Source organism: Tenrec ecaudatus, chromosome 6, assembly GCF_050624435.1.
Source record: "Tenrec ecaudatus isolate mTenEca1 chromosome 6, mTenEca1.hap1, whole genome shotgun sequence".
NCBI lineage: Eukaryota > Metazoa > Chordata > Mammalia > Afrosoricida > Tenrecidae > Tenrec > Tenrec ecaudatus.
Window position 1 is genome coordinate 81963126 of NC_134535.1, and position 21370 is coordinate 81984495.

At 55.6% G+C, this 21370-nt stretch overlaps 1 protein-coding gene across 1 annotated transcript; it reads right to left on the reverse strand.

Annotated features, from left to right (window-relative positions):
• Positions 1-1783: 1783 nt before the first annotated feature.
• TAMALIN (trafficking regulator and scaffold protein tamalin) lies at positions 1784-11835 on the reverse strand. The gene is made up of 8 exons (XM_075551658.1): positions 11524-11835; positions 9278-9327; positions 7701-7755; positions 7490-7592; positions 6207-6300; positions 6033-6099; positions 5742-5808; positions 1784-5121 (listed from the first exon to the last, which is right to left on the reverse strand). Exons 1-8 carry the CDS (start codon positions 11773-11775, stop codon positions 4613-4615), a joined length of 1197 nt encoding a protein of 398 aa, XP_075407773.1. The 5' UTR covers positions 11776-11835; the 3' UTR covers positions 1784-4612.
• Between the last annotated feature and the right edge of the window lie 9535 nt (positions 11836-21370).

Consider the following 21370-nt stretch of genomic DNA (forward strand, 5'->3'; position numbering starts at 1 on the left):
AGGAGGAAAAAGGCCCGTCTTTCCTCAGTGAAGGAAGGCTACTGATACTGCTGGGGACCTTCTAGTCAGCGGCCACCCATCAGGAAGGGATCACTGCCTGGTCCTGGGCCGGCGTCCGCAAGCCCATTTAGAGCCCATCGCTGCAGCCCTCTGTCCACTCCTCTCACTGAGTGAGGAGCTTCCGGTGTGTGTGTGTGTGTGTGTGTGTGTGTGTGTGTGTGTGTGCGCGCGCGCGCGCACGCTGAGCTTTTACGTTACCAAACATGCCGTCCTTCTTCAGGGACTGATGGCTCCTGGTCGCGGGTTCTGAGGAGGTGTGATGGGGATAGGCTTGCTCTCCTGTGCTGCTCACCACGTCGACCGGCTCAGCCCGCGCTACTTCCGTGCTCCTCACCGATGTCAGAACTCAAAGATCCCACCACTTCTTCCGCCTCCCATGCTCATTGTCCAGCTTCCACACGCGCAGGAGAAGGTGACCCAAGAGACCATGGGCATTGATTGTGGGTCTAAATAAATGTCAGTCCTCGACAACATCCAGCTCTTCTGCATTGATCAGGATGTTGTTTGCTGGCTGGCCCACCCGCGAGAACTTTTTGTTTCTCTAGGTCCAGGTGCGGTCCAAATTCCAGACGTTCCTGTTTGGTTTTCACGAGCAAGTGTTTCAAGTTCTCTTTATTTTCAGCAAACAAGGTGGGGCCATCTGCATGTCACCAGTTGATGACTCCGTCTTCATACCGTCCAGCTTCTCGGATTGTTTTCTCCTCATGCAGATGAAATAAGATAGATATGATCCCAGCACATCCCTTGACCCATGTGCACCCACAGTCTCCCCTTTTTCTGAACACTGCATCTTCGTCCATGTACAGGCTCTCCATGAAGCACAGTTACGTTCAGGAATTCTCATCGTCTCCGTACTTTGTTATGATCCACAGTTGATTGCCTTTGCACATTCAATGGGGCACAGATAAGCATCTTTCTGACACTCTCTCCTTCCAGCCAAGAACCTTGAGACATCACCAGTGATGTCCCTGGCTCCAAGTCCTCTTCAGAACCCAGCTTGAATTTCTGCCAGCTCCCTGTTGATGGACGGCAGCAATCATTTTTAAAGCATCTTTAGCAAAATTGTACTTGTGTGTGGTATTTATCATATTGTTCCGTTGGGAAACCTTTCCTTGGAATGGACACAAATATGGAAAACCTTCGTGTTGGTTGGACAGGCCTTCCAAATTTCTTAGCAGAGAAGAGTGGGCACCTCCAGGGTTGCATCTGTTTGTGGAAACACTGAAATTGCTGTTCCATCAATTCCTGGAGTCTTGTTTTTCACCAGTGCCTGCAGTGTAGCGAAGACTTCTTCCTTCAACACCCTAGGTTCTTGGTCATATGCTAGCCTCTCAAGAATAGATTGATACACTGAGCACCCAATGTCCAAAGACCAGATGAATGTGGGTGAAGACATGAAGAAATCAAAAGGCCATTAAAAAGACAGGAAAGAAAACGGGGAGCTGAGATCAGGGGCTCAAGTGGGAAGAGAATGCTTTGAAAATGATGATGGCGGCATATGTGCAAATGTACTTGACATGTTGGTGGAATGTATAGATTGTGATAAGAGATGTAAGAGCCCCCAGTAAAAGTATTTTATTTTAAAAAAAGACAGGAAACAAAGATGAAAATGGATTTCAAAAGAGAGTCTGAAACCTGCTCTTGAGTGTGGAATAGCTAAAGCGAAGGGAAGTAGTGGTGTGTTAGTCTGGGTTGACTAGAGAAACAAATCCAGAGACACTCATATGTGTATAAGAAAGAACTTTATATGAAAGAGTAATTGTATATTAAGAAAACATCCCAGCCCCATCCAGATCAAGTCCATAAGTTTGATATCAGCCCATATGTCCGATACCAGTCTGTAAATTCCTCTTCAGACTCAGGCAACACATACGATGACACAGACTGCAGGAAGATCACAGGCCAGTGGGTGAAAAGTCTGTGGATCCAGTGGCGGTGGAAGGGAGCATCTTAGCGCTGGCATGGGTCTCCACATGGCTCTTCCAGCAACAAGGCTCTGTCTGCCATCAGCATAGCTCCATGTGGCTTGTCAACAGGGATGTCTCCCAGGGAGACAAGCAGAGAGTTTGTCTAGATCTGGCCTCCAGTGAGCTATTTATCTCTGTAGGGCTTCCAAATGAGGTCATCAAGCTGCGACCTAATTGACAGGCTAGACCCCGCCCCTTCGCAAGTTGACAGGAGTTTATGTAACGGCCACAAGTGGTGAAGTGAAAAAGCTGACCAGAAGGTTTCAAAGGGTGGTCAAGAATACAAAGTATCGCGGAGGAGGGAGAGGAAAAAAAATGAGAAACTGACACCAAGGGCTCCAGTGGAAAGCAAATGTTTTTAGAATGATGAGGGAAACAAATATACAAAAGTGCTTGACACAATGGATATATGTGTGGTTTGTGATAAGTGGTAGTTGTACAAGCCCCCAAGACAATGATTTAAAGAAAAAGAATACAAAGTATCATGATGAAATGTGCAAAGGCCTGGATTTGGAAAACCCAGTCAAGAGCACATTCAGTATTTCTCAAGCAGAAAGAAACAAAACACGTTAAAAACACCCTCTGGAACTCGGTCTTATCCTTTGAATCTAGGGCATTACCCTGACTTGAAATCCCCTTGACATCCTTGGGCTTGGGTTTTGATTCTATCTGCTAGTGCCAAGCAATATGGAGTTCTGGTGGTTACGAATTAGGCTTCTACCTGAAAGGTCAGTGGTTCAAAACCACCAGCCACTCTGTGTGAGAAAGCCAGGGCTTTCTAATCCCATTAAGCATAACAGTCTTGGAAACTCACAGGGGCAGTTCTACCCAGTCCTGCATGGTCAGAGTCAACATTAACTCGATGGCAGTGAGTTTGTCGACTGTTTGGTGGAGCAGTTTCTGTGTTGGGCTGCTAACCACAAGGTCAGCACAGCTCAAAACCACCCATGTCTCCCTGGGAGAAAGGATGCTCTCCTCCTATAAAGAGCTACAGTCCCCAAAACCTACAGACCATGAGACCCCTTGTGGGGTCACCAGGAGTCATTAACAGCGAGTGCCAGACAAGACCTGGTGCATTGAAGAAAACAGGTGTCCTGAGTCTTGCCTCAAGAACCTGACATCCTAAGGGACAGGAGGTCAACCAAACCCCCACACCTATAAAGGTCCGTTTCAGATGGTGAAGAATATTGCGGTGGGAATACAGCGGAGCTCTGTGACAGCCACGGAGGGGGTCTGTGCATCTTCCACACTGGGTGGGAAGGACTTTGGAGGGACAAAATTGAAACCTGAAGGCACCATGGTAACGCACCAGGTGCAGAGGCTGCAACGGAGGGGTGGTGGTCTGCAGAAATAGCAAGGTGGTCACCGGCCAGAGCAGGTGTGAGGGGTGGGCAAGCAGGTGAGGTTGGCAGGGGCCAGTTCCCATAGCCCGAGGAGCTAGCATCTTATTTGGGGCATCAGGGATGTCCTTAAGGGATTTCATGATAGTGACCACGTGGCCAACACTGGGCTCGTTACACCATGGGTGGACAAAGCTGCAGGTCCCCTGGAGATCTGGCTTCAGCTCCTCAGGGAGACTCCAGGCCCCAGGGGAGGGCGCTAGGCATTCCACAGGGATAGCTAGTTCTTTAGACAAGCCATGGACACCATCTGCTCTGTGTGTTTGGATAGGGAGGTTCAAGGTTTACTTAATCAAAGAGGCCCCTGGTTTTGAAGATGGTGCGCGCTCTAGTTCAGGCCCATACTCGTTAGAATCTCCCGGAGGCTTTTCCTGGCTGCAGACTCCAAGCAAATGGGATGTAAAAGAGAGAGTGTATGTGTGCATGTGGGGGGGGGGGTATGGGGAAGGGGATGCATAGGGGAGTCAGAGCTTGCCTGATCCCAGCCCGCCCCCTCAGGCAGTCACCACACAGAGAGAGATGAAAAAAACCACGTCCGTTTATACAGTTTGTAGTGAGAAAGCAACCACAGCGAAACGGAGGAACAGTCTGTGTGCCGGCCCACCAAGCTTGGGCATGCCCACACCTGTTCCTCAGGGGGGTGCGGGATCCAGGACCCCTGCCCAGCCTGACCCGACCTAGTTACAAGCCCCTGAGAGGAGCCAAGCCCTTAGGGGTCAAGGCTGAGAGGGAGGGGGACCAGCACCTTTCGCCCCCACAGGGGTCCCACTGGTTAACCGTAACGGTGGATGTGTGGAGGGCCATGGTTCCCCTTCAAGGCGGAGGGTGGGGGGTGGGGGGCAAGTAAAGCTGAGAAGAGGGCTTCGTGGGGCGGGTTCCCCCACCCCCGGGAGTTTTCCTGGACACCCCACAAGGCACTACTGACCCAGGCGCAGGCTAGGAGACCCCAACCTTGGGCCCCTGAACCTCTTTCAAGCCCGAGCTCGCTGGCTCTCTCCCAGGCTAGTTCTCACTGTGCTTCGGAGGGGTAACCAAGTCTGGGCTCCCCCAACCGGGCCTGCGGGGCTGGCGAGGACCCTCGCCCGCAGCCCCGGACTCCCGAGGTCCCCGCGACCCCCTCCTTTTTGCATTGGCTGGAAAGAACGAATAAATAAATAAATACCTCCCCCCCGCCCGCCCCTGCCCCTACAGCTGGCTCTCCTCCTCCTCCAGGGAGCGGTTGAGTCCGGGGATGAACTTGAGCAGCCGCCGGCGGAAGCTGCGGTACTTGGTTTTGCGTAGGCCGGGGCCGCACAGGGCCTGCTCACGGGCCTCAGTCCAGAGCGCGCCCGGCGCGCCCCCGCCGCCACCCCCGCAGGGGCCGGTGCACCGCACGCTCGCGCTGCGGCTCAGCAGGGCCCGCGGCTCGGCGAACAGCCCTGGCAGCGCCAGGTTCTCCGCCGGGCCCGGGCCGGGCGCGCGGGCGGGGGGCGGCGGGGGTGGCAGCGCGGGCGGCTCGGCAGCCCCGAAGAAGCAGGTGTGGTAGACAGCGTCGTCGTTGTCGCCCGGGGCTGGCCGTGAGCCCCCGCGGGCGCCCCGAGGCGCAGCGAGCAGCGGCCCGAAAGGCAGCGAGCCGGGCAGCAGGCCGGCTCCGTAGAGGCAGGAGCGAACGGACTCCAGGGTGTCATAGATGCTGGGGTCCTTCACGGCGATGCCTGCGGGCAGAGCACACAGTGGCTCAGGCCTGGGGCCAGATGTCTCTGCTGCTGCAGGGCATCAGGGGGCATGGGGTGAGGAGGGGGGTGGAGGAGGGGAATAGTCCTTCCTGGTGACCACCTGGGTGACCCCTTGATAAGTCACAGCCTCTGAACGCCATTTTAAAGGGGCTTCCCCAGGGAGGCTGCTGGGACACAGGACACAGGGACGCCAGTGCTTCGAGCCTTGGGAACATCTCCCACCTCCCTTCTGAAAGGGTGTGCGCCTAAGCCCAGGGCAGGGCTGTCCTCCAGTCCGTGGTGGTCTTCCTTGCCGTCTGACTCACGGCAAGCAAAGAATAGAACTTCCCCACAGGTCTTTATATATATATAAAAAGAAACCTGTGACCTTTCAGAAGTAGACCGCCAGGCCTGTGGCTTCGAAAGGTCCAGACTTGGTTAGCAAGTCAAGCCCGTAATTGCTTGCACCACCCAGAGACTGAGTGCTCATAGTGGCTTGCGACCTCTCTGTGCTTTGGCAGGAGAAGTCACCCTCTGGATAGATGAAGGAGACACGTGGAGGAGGGGGGTGGGCGGGGGTATGGTCAGTGGATGGCCCTTGATGCCCCTAATCTACTCACCGTGCACCAGCCGCTGCTCCTGTACCATGAGGGATCTGTATTCGCCCCATTTCTCATACAGGGTTTGCTGCAAGACAGCCCCCACCCCAGTGTCAGGAGCTAGCATGCAAAGGGAAGCCAGCAGTGAACAACAAAAAGAAGCCTCCAGGTTAAAAGGAAGTGTGGACAAATGACCCTTCCTGTTCCCCACTGCCCCCACCCCCGCCCCCCGGGAAAAAAACAAAACAAAGAGGCAGGGGCAGTGTGTGGGAAGAAAGAGGTGGAAGCTGGGTATGCCCTGGACGAGCTTACCTTCAGGTACTGCAGACGGGCCTCCAGCTCCGCCTTCCGAATGGACGTCCCATACAGAGTTTCCAGCCTATGGAGGGTGAGGAATCGGAATCGGAACCCGAGTGAGCAGACAGGGGGAGGAAACGCCCAGAGGCCCAGCGGCAGCCTCGGGGAACCACGGGGCCCCAGACACACCTGAGAATGTTGCCGGATGCTTTGATGATGTCCACGATCTCTCGATGGCGGATGCCTTCCACATTCAAGCCATTGACACTGGCGATGGTGTCCCCTGCAGACAGAGAGGGCTCAGCATCTCTTCTTCCGTGGGGCTTAAGAGAAGACTCCCAGGCCTTGCTTTAGTCGGGTGGGCAACAATAACCCCTGTAGAGCACTCGGCTCGTCCTTCCCCACTCCTAACCATACTGCAGCAGAGACCTCTCTGGTGTCTGTCTCCACCCCCTTCTAAGCACCCGTCCACAAACCCACAGCCAGCACCCACCGTCCACAGCCATAGTCTGGGTAGCAGCCCACACGGCCTCCCACCCCGGTTTGGAGGTGAGGGACTTCAGCGGCTCTTCTACGCCTGTAACTTCACCCCACCTGCAGAAATGCTGTCCCCACGCACCGAGCCTTGTCAGCCCCTCCCTCCTCTGTGGCTGCCCCCAGAGCTGATGACTTCTCTCCAGCCCACATGTTGCCAAACCTGAGAGGGGGCAGGGTGAGCAGTGCCATGCTGCAAACTAGCCCTGGCCCCAGGCATGGTGGGCCTGGCTTCTGCCACTCCGTGGCACAGCAGAGGCTCCTGACTGGGCAGGGCATGCCACTGTCTCTACAGGCTCATTTCGCTGGTGACAAACAACTTTTGCAAAGTTGCAATGCACCACTTGGCTACCAGGCGCTTCTAGTAAGTGGGCAGGGAGATGAGGGGTTAGGGAAGAGAATGGTGATGGAACTGGAGTAGGGGTGGGGGAGGTGTTCAATTAATGAAATCTCCGGGGGTTCTAGATTTGGCTGACCCCAGAGAATCCTACAGGAGGCACTGGGTTCTTTTTAGAGGGAGCAACACCCATACCCCAGAGGGGGGCAGACTTTGGACAGTGTAAGCCCTGATCCTCAAGGACATAAAGAACATCAATGGAATCAGTTCTTTCAACTCCTGCACATCCTGGTCCCCAGAGGAGGCCGAGCAGCAGTACCACCAGCAGCTACCACGTAGCAGTCATGAGCCCTGTGGCCAGGGAACCCTGGGCTGGGAGGATGGATTCCTAGTCCCATTTTACAGATGGAACTGCTCAAGGTCACACAGGCAATGACAGATTTGCCTGGAATCCTGAGCCCAGATTCTATCTACCACTCCCCTTTCTGGCCTCCCCAATGCAGGAAGAGGCAGGGGAATGGCCTTCAGGAGAGGTTTGTCACCCTCTCTTGAAGAGCCAGGTCATAGTCCTCCCCTCAGAGTTCTGTGTCCTGAGCCTCACCGGGGGTGAGCCCAGCCAGCTGGGCAGGGCTGGAGTCATGAACTCGGCAGACAAAGGTCACCATCTCCACACGCTGTTCCTCCCGGTGGTGAAGGCCATAGGTCTGTAACAGGGCAGGGAGGACACACACACTCAGTCCAGTGGCAGAGTGGGGCTTACCCTGCTCCCAGGCTGGCCTCCCCCACCCACTGGGTTCTCAGCTTCTCCCCACCTGGATCTCAAAGCCGAAGGTCTCCTTATCCCCCTTCTCCAACGTCAGCACTCTCCTGCAGCAGACACAGGGGGCATGTCAGGAACAGAAGGAGCTTTGCACCTCCATCCCTAGCCTGGCCCTCCAGGGAGGCCCCGAGAAGGGGGGCTGCTCTAGACCATCCAAGGGCTGATGGGCTCCAGACACTGCTCCCTCTCCATCAGATTGCTGGAAAGGCCTTCCCCAGATGCAGCTTCATCCAGTGGCCTGGGACAAATCCCACCTCCAGCGGTGGGAAGCACCCGGGCTGACTGGGGTTGAGCCCCAGTGGCAGGCCCCTCAGCACCACCTCCTTCTGATGAGCCAAAGCCTCACATTCAGGCCCCAGCCTGGAGCCTCCTCTGCTCCACAGCTTGGGGGGGCTGGCCCCACCCCTAGGGGCCAGTCACGAGCTTAGCCCAGACCACAGCTGCTCCTCCCAGCTGCGGTGGGGCCAGCCCACCAGATGTGAGGGCTGGGGGAGGGGAGCCCGCCCAGAGGCCGGCCCTTCCCGCACTGAAGGCCTGCCCACTGGACACAATGGTCTGGAGCTGCTCCAGCCCCTGGCCTGCTGGGGGAGCCCAGAGTTTCCTCTGCCCACCCCGCCCCCTTCCTTCCCGCCCAGCTAGAGGCAGAGTGGAGGCAGCGGCCAGAGGGCCCCCTCAAGCCTCCCAGCTTCAGGATGGTCCAGGCCCACAGCTCAGGACCCTTCACACCACTTCAGATAACTGGGTAGCAAGTCCCAGGTCCCCCCACCCCTGCGCCCCTGCTCTCTGTGGAAGGGCAGGCCTTTCCTCTCAGGAGGAACTGAAGCAGGAGGGGGAGGGGTGGCTGGAAGTTGGGGTGGACCCCAGTTCCCTCCAGCTTTCTGGGGGGTTGGCAAATCTTGTCTGTAAAGAGCCCGTGTTGCGGGATGAACAGGCCCAAACACCAGTCACATACTGTTCTTTGTTCTGTTTCATCACCCTTTAAGTGTGTAAAAACCACTCTTAGCTCAAGGGCCAGACAAGCCATCTGCCAGGAGGCTGCAGTCGCTGACCTGTTTCAGAGCTGCGAGGCCCAGGTTGGGGCTGGAACATGGGCAGAGGAGACTGTGGGCTCCCAAGGCCTGGGTCGGTGCTGACTTCTGCCCACACCTCAGACCCTTCCTAGGAAGCTGTCTGGGTTTGGGGCCAGCATGGACGGAGACACTGGAGGCAGGAACAGCCAGGCCAGGCAGCAGCTGGGCCCACAGGATTTGCTGGGGACCAGGAGACCTGGGCAAGGCCTTTCCCTGTTCCAGAAGCCCTCTCTGACTTCCCCCACCTCCTGTGGGGTGGGGGCTAACTGGCAGGGACTGGGGGTGGGTTGAGGAGTACCTGATGACTCAAAAACCCCCACCTCCTTTCTCTGCCCCCCCTTCACACAGCCCACACCCCACCTGCCCCTCACTCCCAGCAGGGGAGCCAGGCTTGAAGGGTAGAGAATGCCTCCCCCTGGCTGTCATATTCTCTTCCCCCCCACCCGCAGCACCTCACGCAGGACCGGGCCAGGCCGGGCCTGGGGGTGTGGTGACTCACCGCTGCTGTTCGGGACTCTGGCTGAGGCTCTTCCAGCGGAACCCGGAGCCCTGGGCAGGAAGAGGGGGCTGACCTTGAGCAGCTGCTCGGGGGCCCTCAGTGCTGGGAGACCCCTCTCCTGGGGACCAAGCACTTCAGTCTGTGACCTGTCTGTCCCCAGCCCCAGCTGCACACCTGCTTTGGTGGAACTATTTGCTGGGCACCATTATTTGTAACGTTCCACAGCTTTCTGCCCAGAATAGCCCTCCTGGGTCCTGAACCCCACTCCCACTGCTGATTTAGGAGGTATGGTGCTAATTACTCTAGCAGGGTTTCTCCTGGACCCTAAAAGTCATGGCAGGGGCTTCTCCTCCCAAGGGATTCCAGAAAGGGCAGGGGGTGCCTCAAGAACTCACTCCCATGGAGTCAGTGGGGACTCTCCAAGACCCTACAGGGCAGGGTAGAACACCTCTCCCACCCAGGCTCCCCCAGAGATTGTAACCCTTTACGGAGTACAAAGTCTCCTCTTTCTCCCTCAGAGCAGCTGGTGGTTTTGAACTGCTGACCATGGGGCTCCCAGCTCACCCAGTAACAACTACACCGCCATGACTCCTCGGGGTCCCCTAAGTTCACCTTTATCAAGGCACTCTGGGGAACCCCGGCGACACCAGTCACCGTCTCCCTCCAGTCACCATCACCATCACAGACAGTGGCTTCAGAAAGCTTGGCTAGGGGCACCAGGACTGTAAGGCCCAAATCCCAGATGCAATATGAAAGGGCCAGGGCGGAGGAGAGGGCCCACAAAACAAGCGATTTCTCAGAGCCCAAACGTGGGTCTGAGTTGCAGGTCCATGTCCACCTGGGAGACTGGACCTTGTTGTCTTTCTTTGTTCCTTTCTGGGACAAAAAAAAATCTCAGAACGAAAACTTATCTCTTGGTCTGACTATCTGAATATCAGTACTAAGGACTGAGGTCTGGAGGAGGGGCGGTGGAGTTGAAAGTTGCTAGTGGGTCAGTAACCTCAGGTAACTCAAACCTCCTCCAGCCCTAAATTATTGTTCCCTGAAGGAAGCTGCTTGTCCCAGCCCAGGCCTTTCCCTACATCCCCAAACAGCTGGGGCCTCCTTGGTTTGTGCCTTGTGGCCAGGGCAAGGACTATAGGAGAGCCCTCTTTTTCCGGAACCAAGGATTAGCCTCAGGGGTGAGGAGACCTCCCTAATGGGCCAGGGCGGAGGGACTGGGCTGCACAGAGAGACCCCTTTGTCTCGGCATACGATTTTCATAAAATGCAAATTCTCAACAAGCTGTTCATTGTGTGTGTGTGGGGGGGGTGCTAAGCAGGGGGGCCGGGGAGGGGGGGAGGGGGGAAGGAGGAGGAGGAGAAGGTTGAGTTTGAACAGGGAAAGACCACCAGCCCCTCTTAACCTGGGTCTATGTCCCAGCCTGAGCCTAGAGGAAGCGCCTGACGGAGAGGGCACTGGGAGGGCGGGTGCAGTCTGCATCCTTCCTGCCCGGCGGGTGCCTTGAGACCCCTCCCACCGCGTCCGGTCCGGCCAGAGTCCAGGGGCGCCGTGGGCCGGTCACCCAGACGAGCCTCAAGGCGTCAGGCCCGGAACGCAGGAGTCGGGGGCACCCCCTCGGAAGGGTGTGCTTTTCCGAACTAGCCAGGGCCGCACGCACTTCCACCACAGGAGAACTCAGGAGTCCAGCCGCCCTCCTTCCCCTCCCCACCCAGTGCGCTCGGACCCTCAACCTGCGGGGGGCGAGCGAGTGGCAGGACCCATCTCTAGCCCCTCTCCTCGTTTTTAGTTGAGGGAGAACTCGAGGGGAGAGGGGGTCCTGAGACACCTGGACCTGGGGCAGCGGGGCGGGAACGCGCCGAAAGCCAGATGGAGCGAGGAAAGAGGGGGTGCGAGAACCGGCGACTGCGGGTGGGGACTGGAGTTGAGAGCCACCAGGACCCGGGAGGGGGGCGGAATGGAGGCGGGGGCCACAGCCTTAGGAGCAGCAGGGGCCGTGGGTGGGGAAGGTTGGAACCTTCTGGGGAGGGGGCGGAGGGGGGTGAGCACGGTTCAAAACACGTCCATGTGGGGGGGGCGGTCAGCGGGCTGGGGAAGGGGGTGACTCTTTGGGTTCCAAGGAGGGCGTGTTGTGGGGTCAGCAAGCATGGGTGGGAGTGTTATGGGACTCCCCAGGTTCTAATGAGGAGACACTGGGCACCCTGAGCGCTGGGGGTCTCGGGGGTTAAGGGGTGGGGGGGACGCACCTTTCGGCGGGGCAGGGTACCCCCAGACACGGCGAGCGCCCGGTACAGCTCCGCGGGATGGTAATCTTCCAACGCCGCGTACAGCTCGTCTCCGGGGGCTCCAGGGGCCGCGGCTGCCGCGGGGGGGCCGGAGGCCCGGGTCGTAGCCGGCGCGGCGGGCGCGACTTCCGAGTCTGGAGCCGAGGCGGCGGGGTCCGGGGCAGCCGCCGTCTCCTCCTTCTGCTGCAGCTTCCTGAGCCGGCGGAGAGTCATGGTTCCGGCGCGGGGCGCCCCTGGGCGACTGTAGTGGTTCCGCAAGCGACGCGACCAGCGGCTCGGGGAAGCCAGCAGGGTGGCCGCGGGCCCCCTCCTTTTATAGGCTCGGGGCGGGGCCTGGGCAGAGCGCGGGGCGCGGCCTCCCGAGGCCCCGCCCTCAAAACGACAGGCCCCGCCCCCAGGAGCCGCGGGGTCCCGAGCCCCGCCCTCCAAGTTTCCCCGAGAGCGCTCTGGGCTGGATCTGGGAGACTGGGGCACTTGGACTCTCTTTGGGGAAAACCTTGCTGCGGAGATAGAGGCAGGAAGCCCTGGGGAGTGGCCAGGGGTTCTCCTAGCCATCTGCAGGGGGCCTGTGAGGGGGGAGGTGTCTGAGATTTGAAATGTGGGCATGGGTGGGGAGACAGTAGGGGGTCCTTGTGATGGGACTGGGGACCCGGGAGGAAGATTCAAGATCAGGGGACTAGGAGGCTTGAAACTGGGGAAGAGGCTGTGGCGCTGTGTAGGGGAGAGGTGAAATTCAGAGGAGAGAGATCCCTGACTTGGCAGAGCAGAGAGAGGATGGGGCTGCCTCCCAGGGGTGTCTGGTGGGGCCAGGGTGCTGGAAGGTAGAGAAGTGGGGCCTGGCTGGGGGTGCGGGGACTGAGCTGAGTGGCTGTTGGGAGGGATAGTTGGTCATGCTCTGCGCCTGTTTTAGGGACCACCCCAGGGCTGTTACTTTGGCTGCCAGGAGGAGATGTGGGGACAGTCCAGCCAAAGTCGCTGTCGTCAGTGGTACCAGAATAAGAAGTGAGAGGAGGAACTAGTAGACCACGCGTGGCGTCTGCAGAGTGAGCAGCCACACCACACGGGGGTGTGAACACCACAAGGTGAGGCTGCTCCTCCTGATATGGGCACTGAAAACGCGAGGCACTGTCCCCTCCCCCGATCTGCCAGCGTTAGCGCCAGGGTTTTAAAGCAAGCGCTGATGGAGCACGTACTGTGCATGCACCGTGCACACTGTCCTATGTGGGCGTTTACATACGTACACGTGGTAGCTCATTCAGTTCTCATGTCAGCCCTATGGAAGAGATGCTGTTATCACCCCTTGCGGATAGAAAGCTGAGGCCAGAGAGGGTAAGTCTCTTGTCCTAGGATACTCAGCAGGACACGATTTACACCCAGCAGCCTGGCTCCCAAGCCTTGGTTTGCTCCAGTTTTCCTCCAACCAACATGTAACCCTGCTCCTGGCTAGGTAGTGGCAAGGCACTGGGCTTACAGAAGTTGTTGGCCTGGCAGGGAGGGGGACGTGCCACAGGTGCTATGTGAACCATGTGACATAGGTAGTACAGGGGACACATGGTCACATCCACGTGGGGACACCAGGAAAGGCTTCCTATGCCTCCTGCCCCTCTCTGTTCACAGGTCTGGATGACTTCTTACTCCTCTGTGTCTACCTCCCTGACTGCAGGCCCCTGGACCCCCAGGCGCCTTCAGGAGGGTGTGTGTGCGCGCGTGCATGTGTGTGTGTGTGTGTGTGTGTGTGGTGTTCCACCCTCAAGGATCGCACAGGTCCAGATGGCAGGCTGCTTCCTTGGTGGGGGGCAGGGGAGGGAAGGGGATAGGGACTGCAAAAAAGCTAAGAACCAGCTCTCTTCCCCCTCTCCCCCAATACACGCACCCCCCTCCCAACTTGGCACCACCAAGCGGCCATCAGCTGAGGGGTCGAGGCAGTGACAGTGGGGAAACATGGGGCTGTATTGTGAAGTACTAGCACACATGGACCCCTGGACCTTCTGTTGCCTGTTCCAGACAGATGGCATCTGGGGTGGGGGTGGGGTGGGGGGCGGGGTGGGGGTGGAGCCGCTGAAGGAAGGCAATGGATTCTATTCCCACCTCCAGTCAGTGCTCATTCCCTCCCGCGGGGGAGCTCTCCGAGGGCGTTTCTGGGACACACCACTATCCAGGGCCCAAAAAAAGGCCCCCTGCCTGAAACCTGGAGAAGTAATGGTGGAGGGGGGTTGCCACTGGAGCCACATGACACCTGTGTCTAACAGCCCTGTGAGACAGTCCTCCTTGGGTGGGCACGGGGGCAGCAGTCTCCCCCCAGCTTGCGGGGTCACTTTGCCCTCCCTGCCTCCACATGATAGCAGCCCCCCTGCTGCCCCCATAGAACTGAAGTTCACACTCCAGGACCTTTCCTATGGCCAGGCAGAAGCCCCAGAGGACCCTCGAGGGGCAGCAGAGTGTTTTGATCCTGGTCTCAGAGCTGGGAAGGAGGTTGGGTAGCAGGAGGACCATGCGCCCATTTGACAGAGGAGAGGGAAGGCAGGGGGAGGCTCAGGCCTTCTGATCAAACAGACCGGTGTTTTCCTGCCTGTGCTGTTTGATCCAGGTGAGAGAGGCACCCCTTTCCTCAGCCTTCCCCCAGAGAACTCAGAGACTTGTGCCTGTTTCCTAGTCCTTGCTCATCCCAATTTCCCCAGCCAGTTGGTGGGGAGCCCAGAATACCACACTGTGGGGCGGTGATGCCCTCTGGTGGCCACGCGTCACTTGACAGAAAATCTTCAGACCAAAGGCTCCACCTGGCTGGGCCCAGGCCAGACAGCTGCACGGAATCCTGGCTCCTCCTCTATGCAGTCTGACCCGTGTTAGCTACCCCTGGGCTCGAGGTTCCTGTTCCACACAGTTTGGAGGTTGGTTTGTTTCCTCAGCTGATGCTGTCCTGCTGCAGGTGAAATTCCCCAAGGAGAGAGCTTTGCCGGGCAGGAACTTGCGCTCACCAGATAGTACATGTCTGTACAACAAATCAATTAAAACAAATAATGAACTGATTCCGACTCCCAGAGACCCTACAGGACCGAGTAGAACTCCCCCTGTGGGTTTCTGAAACTGTCCATCTTTCCGGGAGTAGAAAGCCTCAGCTGTCTCCCTTGGAGTGGCTAGTGGTTTAGAACTGCTGACTTTATAGTCAGCAGCCCACCAAGAAACCCGCTACACCACCAGGACTCCATGTACATATACAAGGGTCCTTTAACAAAAGTTGGTGGGGAAATTCAATTATCTTTTAATTCCAGTTTTCCATTAATTATCTTTTAATTCCATTACTTTTCTGAAACCCCCTCACATGGCTCCTTCCCCAACTCCTTTTGACTGCCTACTGAGGCTGGATCCGTTATCTGGTATCCTTTGTCCTCTTCAATCTGGTGTCCCCATAGAGCTTGGCAGGTGGAGGCCACAGTGCTAAGTGAGATACGTCAAGCTTATGAGGACAAATACTCTGCGAGTCCTCTTTTACAAGGAGACCAGACTAGATATAGACCCCTCTAAAGAGATCAAGATTCATGGGTAGTTATCAGGGAGTGGGGTGGGGCTGGAGGTACGAAAGTACACTTCACATTGTAGAGATTTGTTATCGTGTGTGTGTGTAACAGGACATAGGGCACTGAACGGCGCACAGTCAAAATGCGTGTTTAAGGGCATAAGGATGGGGACAGACATACTGGTAAGTGGGTACGTACAGGTGGGTGCACAGGTGAGAAGAGAGAAAAGTATCCATAACAAACAGACATAAGGCTTTCAAAGCTATACATCTTTCCTGGCCGCAGACTGCCATGCATTTCTCCCACGGAGTGGGGCTGGGTTCAAACTGCTGCCCCTCTGGTTAGCAACCCAATGCTTATGTCAAAAAAACAACGAAACTCACTGCCATTGAGCCAGTCCTGACACACAGCGACCCTATAGGGCAGGGTCGAACTGCCCCTGTGAGTTTCCAAGACAGTAACTGTTTACAGGAATGTAGAAAGCCACATCTGTCTCCTGAGGAGCGGCAAGTGGTATTGAACTGCTGACCTTGTGGTTAGCCTCCTAACGTGTAACCAGCTACCCCACGAGGGTTCCTTGCAAGTACCTGTAGTTATGTGTAAATAGCAATAAATACATGCATTCAGCGACAGCTGTTCACTGCAGACACAAGTTGAGCTACTCCACAGACATAAGCAAACCCCTTCCAAGACTGACTTTCCAGGTTTGAAAGCTTAGGATCCTAGCCTCCTGGATCAACTAAGTCCACTGCTATACCACACTTCATCAAAATCATGATCTGTACCCCAGGGGGTGGGGCTTAGTTTTTGGCATCTCAACAGCTGGGGTGGCTGTGACTCGAACAGGTTAGATGACCGGGGCAGAAGGAAGGCTTCCTCCAGGGATCCACACATCACCCTGAAGACATCAGCTATTTATTTGCCCTTGCTCAGATTCCTGACAGTCAACTACCCCCTCCCTGGCCCTACAGGGGAGAAGGGGAGGGCATAATAGTGCTCCACCAACCTGCTTCAGCTCGAGGACATCTCTAGGACACAGCCCTTGGGGCCAGGGCTCAGAAACCCAGGTTCCTCTGACCGCTAGTTAGGGTCTCTAACTGCTAGCTCGGGCCCTCAGTTGGAAGAAGAGCCTGATGGGGTCCATCTCTGGGCAGTGCCACTCATTTAAGCTGGGAGGTGGGCAGACGGGAGGGAGGCCTGTGGTTCAGCTGACTCTTGGGTCTGCCTGGAATGAGGACCTGGGTCCCAGTCGGAGACTGCCTCTTGAGAGAGGCATGGACAGCCGGTGGGCAGCTGACTGGACAGGAGTGGCCATTTTTCTTTTAAAAAGTTTTATTAGCATATACTTCACATATCATACAATTTAATCTTTTGATCATATTAAAATGAGTTGTACAATCACCACCACAATCAATTTCAGAACATTGTCTTCTTGTGCTCGTTAGCTCCCCATTTCCTCCCCAACCTCCCCTGCCGTGCCCCTAGTTTGTTTGTGTTGTATTTTTAATGGCTCTTATTGCTCAACAATTGCCATGGGATAAGGTGTGTATGTGTGAGGGTGAACTGTGTATTGTGTGTGTACATGCTTGTAAGGTTGTGTTATGTCAGCATGTGTGTGCATGTGACTGTCTTGTGTAAGAGTGTATTGGTGTGTCTGTTGTGTGGCAGTGTGCAAATATTACCTCCCCGTGTCGATGGTCAAGTTTAAAGGGACGAGACCATGAAACATTCGTCTTTGTATTCTGCCTGCTTGGTGGGTTAAATGCTTACAAAATAAGTCTGGCGAATTGATCTGTAAACCTCCCTACAGCAAAGGCCGTCTCTGGCTCCCAGGGAGCACTCTCTGGTGGATCCAAGGCTTCTTGCCATATTCCTTCAATCTCATCGTGCTGACCATGGGGGGCCAACAACTGACGCTGCACACAAGCCTGGACAGTGAGAGGACACCTTCCTGTGTCCCCGATCCAATTGCTCCTCCGTCCCTCGTCCTCATCACACTTCCTGCATGGGCTGGATGGACACTGCATCCACTCCTAATTTGGGCCTGATTGTGGTATGTTCTTGGGGTCGTAGGGCTCTGAAAACACACTGGCTTGGGGTTCCAGAAATAGAAGGTAGGTCTAACAAATTCAGGTCTCTGCATACGGGGGCTGGTAAGTTGAAGTGCAGTCAGGGACCTGCAAGAGCACGTGCAGAGGTACCAGAGCGGCTGCCACTTTGATTCTTCAGAGTGGTAAAACCAGCCTGCCAAGCGCAGGTCCACGCCTGGCAAGATGGCGAGCTTGTGAACTCAGGACTGAAAGGGGCCTTCATTTGAACGGGGCTGAGATTCACTGCCAAGTCAGCAAGGTACTTGGGCATCTGGTGTTATCTCTGTAGACAGAACTCTGGCCAGGACACAAGGCCAATTTGTAGCAGCTGATTGGGCTAGTGGGATAGAAGCCAAAGGTAGAGCGAACATCTGGAGGTAATCAGATTCCTGATGGCCCAGAGCCTCAGCCGGGACAACGGGAAGCTTGGGTGGCAATCAATACTAAACATACTGGCAGGTGGAGCAGGGTCTCTGACCAAGGTTAACAGGGCAGACATCCTGTACTTGAGTTCAAGACACCAACCCCCCATCTATGTGAGGGCTTCAAAAAGTTTTTTTGGGAAAAACAAAATCTTCTAATTCCATGTTTTCCATGAATCTTTTGAAAGTCCTGGTGTAAGAGGAAGAAGATAAAATCAAAGATCTACTCGGCTGCTTAGCAGGAGTGAACCGTGGCACCCGGCTTTCACAACGATCACGGCGCTGGCAGTGTTCTGCCCTCTAAGGTCACTTTATCATCCTGTGCTGGCTGTGTGTTGCCCGTTTCAAAGATTGCTCCAACTATGGAACATCATTGATATCACACGCAAGTAAAATGTTGCCGAAGGTGCTCCAACAATGGTTACAGCAGTACATCGACAGGGAGCTGCCAGAGATTCAGGCTGGATTCAGAAGGGGATACGGACCAAGGGATAGCATGGCTGGTGCCAGCTGGATCTTGGCTCAAAGCAGAGAATACTTGTGTTTTATTGACTATACCAAGGCATTCGACTGTGTGGACCATAATAAACTATGGATCATCTTGAGAAGAATGGAATAGAAATTCCAGCAACTCATCAGAGAAGCCAAAGCATCTGAAGAAAGCAGTCTGCGGATTGGAGAAGGGCTTAGTACCAACCACAATATGCAGACGACACGGCCTTGTTGCTGAAAGCGAGGATGACTTGTAACACTTGCTGATGAAGATCAAGGATTGCTTCCTTTGTGGATTACCAAGGATTGGTTGGATTACAACAGAATGGGAAGATGGCCAAAATTCTCACAACTGGATCAACAGGTCACAAATGGAGAAAAGGGTGAAGTTGTCAAGGATTTTGTCTTGCTTGGACCCACAATCAAGGCTCATGGAAGCAGCAGTCAAAAGATCAAAAGACATGCTGCATTTGGTAAATCTGCTGCGCTAGAGTACTGAAAAGCAAGGATGCTACTTTGAGGATTAAGGTGCACCTGACCAAGTATTCTCCATTGCGTCTATGCATGTGAAGATTGGACTCTCGATAAAGATCGGGGAAGAATCGATGCATGTCAATCGCGGGGCTGGTGAAGACTACTCAAAGTACCAGGGGCTGCTTAGGAAGTAAGGCCAGAATGCAAGAATTTAGCTTCCACACTTTGGACGTGTTGTCAGGGGAGACCAGTCCCTGGAGAAGGACATCATGCTTGGGAAACTGGAGGGGCAGGGAAAGGAGGCAGGCCCTTGATGAGCTGGATGGGCACAGTGGCTGCAGCCATGGGCTCAGGCACAGGAACCACTGTGAAGCTGGCGCAGGACCAGGCAGTGCTTTGTTGTTGTGCACAGTCGCTGTGGGTCAGTACTGACTCGATGGCCCCTAACGACAGGGTTGTTATGAGAATCCTTCTAGCGCTTAGCCTGCCTCTACTCATTGGTGCATCAGTTTCACTTATCTCAGCTGAACCCTCACCACCTGGACTAGCTCGGAAGAGAGGCAAACAGTGAATCCTGCATTTCCCGGGCTGCCCTTCTGCGTTGCCTCATTGAGTTATGTTTGTCATTTCAAGACTGTCCTCAGCACTTCCTTCTTCTTTGAGCAGCAAGAATTACTATTTTCCATATGCATGAGGAAATGGGAAACCTTGGATCCTGCAGGTTCCTGTGCGTCCTAATTGCCTTAACCAATGGAGCTTTGTGTATCTTCTTGTGTTTCACAACAAGGTTTGCTCACGGGGGTAGTTCGCTTATCTCCCCAACCTGGCTGATACACACAGGTGGTTAATTGAAAGGTGAGGGATATGTGGCTCACTGAACCCCTCCTTTCGAGTTCTTGAGGCTCTTGCTTTTTAGTGGTCAGATCAGGGTGAAGTTACCTTAGCTATTTAACTACTTTTGCTTCCAAGGCTCACTTCCTGCCAGGCAACTCTGAGCAGAAGCCACATGGACCTACAATGCTGCAGCCCTGGGTGCCGGAGCAGCGGCGTGGAGCCCCCTGCTAATCCTGAGGTGATGACCCTTTCACTGACTTGGCTTTCCCCCTGCAGTCGGCATCATTTTGCCTCTTTTGAGAGATGGAGGAAAACGATGGATTGGGGGTGGACATATGGGATGCTGGACTTGTGAGCTTGGGCAGCTCTGGGAAGGGATGTTTTCTAGATGTGCACTTAACATTTATATAAAACTCTCGCCTCGGGTTAATGCCTGGGTTGAATATTAGGTTCCCTTTTTGGCCAACGGTCCTAGCTGCGCTCTAACCAAAGTTGCAGCAATGGGCAAAGCTCAGAGATCCGTGAGAACGCAGTGGGTGGTGCCCTGAACCCCAGGACGCGGCAACTCAGGCAGCTTGGGACTGACCTTGTGTGACTTCTCTTATGCGGTCAGAATGCCCACCTCCTACTGTTGTTTTAGGGGGTTTTTTGGGGGGGAGGGATTCAGTCAGTCAGTATGTGAGGCAAATTTTTGCCCGTTAGCACCACAATTAGTATTTTTTGTGAACACAGACTCCAAGAAACTCTGGAGCCCTGGTTGCATACAGTGAGTGTCAAGTTGGGCTGCTACCCATAAGGTCAGGTCAAAGCCACGGGCCACTCAGGGCAAGAGGAGGCTTTCTGCTTCTGTAAAGACGGACAGCCTCGGAAACCAGAGTCACTTCTGCTGTCCTGTAGCATCACCGTGAATCAGATCAACGTGACGGCAGTGAGCTTAGATTTTGGTGAGAAACTCCCAAGTTTCACCAGAAGAGACGTAACAAAAACGACAGTTGCCTCCCAACACGCGGAGGGATCCTATCTGGAAGAGGGTCCTTTTTAGGTGCTGTTGAGTTGGCCGTGACTCACAGTGACCCCGTGTCTGTCCACCAGAACCAAACTCTGCCGGGCCCTGCACCATCCTGACCATGCTGTTTGACCCCATGGTCCCAGCAAGTCTCAGTCCGCCTCGTTGAGTCTTCTTGACCAAGCTGAGGGCCTTTGAAAAGCCACGACGTCACATGGAGATTGCTCAGTGGGGCTGCAGAGAGCAGCTCGGGCCGCAGGAGGAGGTTGTGGGGAAACCCAGGGCCTCGGGGATGGAGCACGCGGGCCCCCACTAACCTGAGATTCTGGGTCCTGCTACTTTGGGCTCCCTCAGCCCGGAGGGAAGCCATGCACGGTCACCCACGCTCCAACAGAAGTCCACCTCACAGTCACCTGTTGTCCGGTGCCCTTGCTTGAGTTGGTTCCAAATCCTCACACCCCCAGGTGACACACGCAAGGGATTTCCGAGGCTGCCTGTCGTCTTCCCGGGGGCAGGCCTTCCGCTTCCTGCTGAGTGTCAGCTGACCTGCTGATGGATGGGCTCAACCTGTGCGTTCATTCTCCTTTAGGAGGGGGAGCAAAGCGCAGGGCAGTCCTCGGGGCGGCCTGCGTGCCATGCTGGCGTGACTACTGGGGATCTGGACCCTCAGGGGTTGAGACTTCACTAGCAAGCAAAGCCCCCCAAAGCGGGGGTTGGCTTCTGCCCTCTTTCCCATACCAGGCCCGACCTCCATGAACATGGCTGTCCTTCAGGAAGCCTCTCGTTCAGGAGCTCAGATCAGAGCTTCTCCTGAGGGTGACCTGTCCTGCCCACTGTTGTCCAACGCTGGGCCCGGCCTGACCATCAGCCCCTGATGGGCTGGAGGGCAGAACATGGGCACCAGTCCCAACTTCCCTGCAGAGCAGGGTGGTGACTGCACATGCGCAGGACAGATGGCAGCCGAGAGCTCTGTGA

Coding starts and splice junctions, on each gene's coding strand:
- TAMALIN (XM_075551658.1), bottom strand. CDS start 11,775: ATGACTCTCCGCCGGCTCAGGAAGCTGCAGCAGAAGGAGGAGACGGCG. Junction 7,593..7,700: donor CCTTCGGCTTTGAGATCCAG/GTGGGGAGAAGC, acceptor GCCCTGTTACAG/ACCTATGGCCTTCACCACCG. Junction 6,301..7,489: donor GCTGGCTGGGCTCACCCCCG/GTGAGGCTCAGG, acceptor CTCTGTCTGCAG/GGGACACCATCGCCAGTGTC.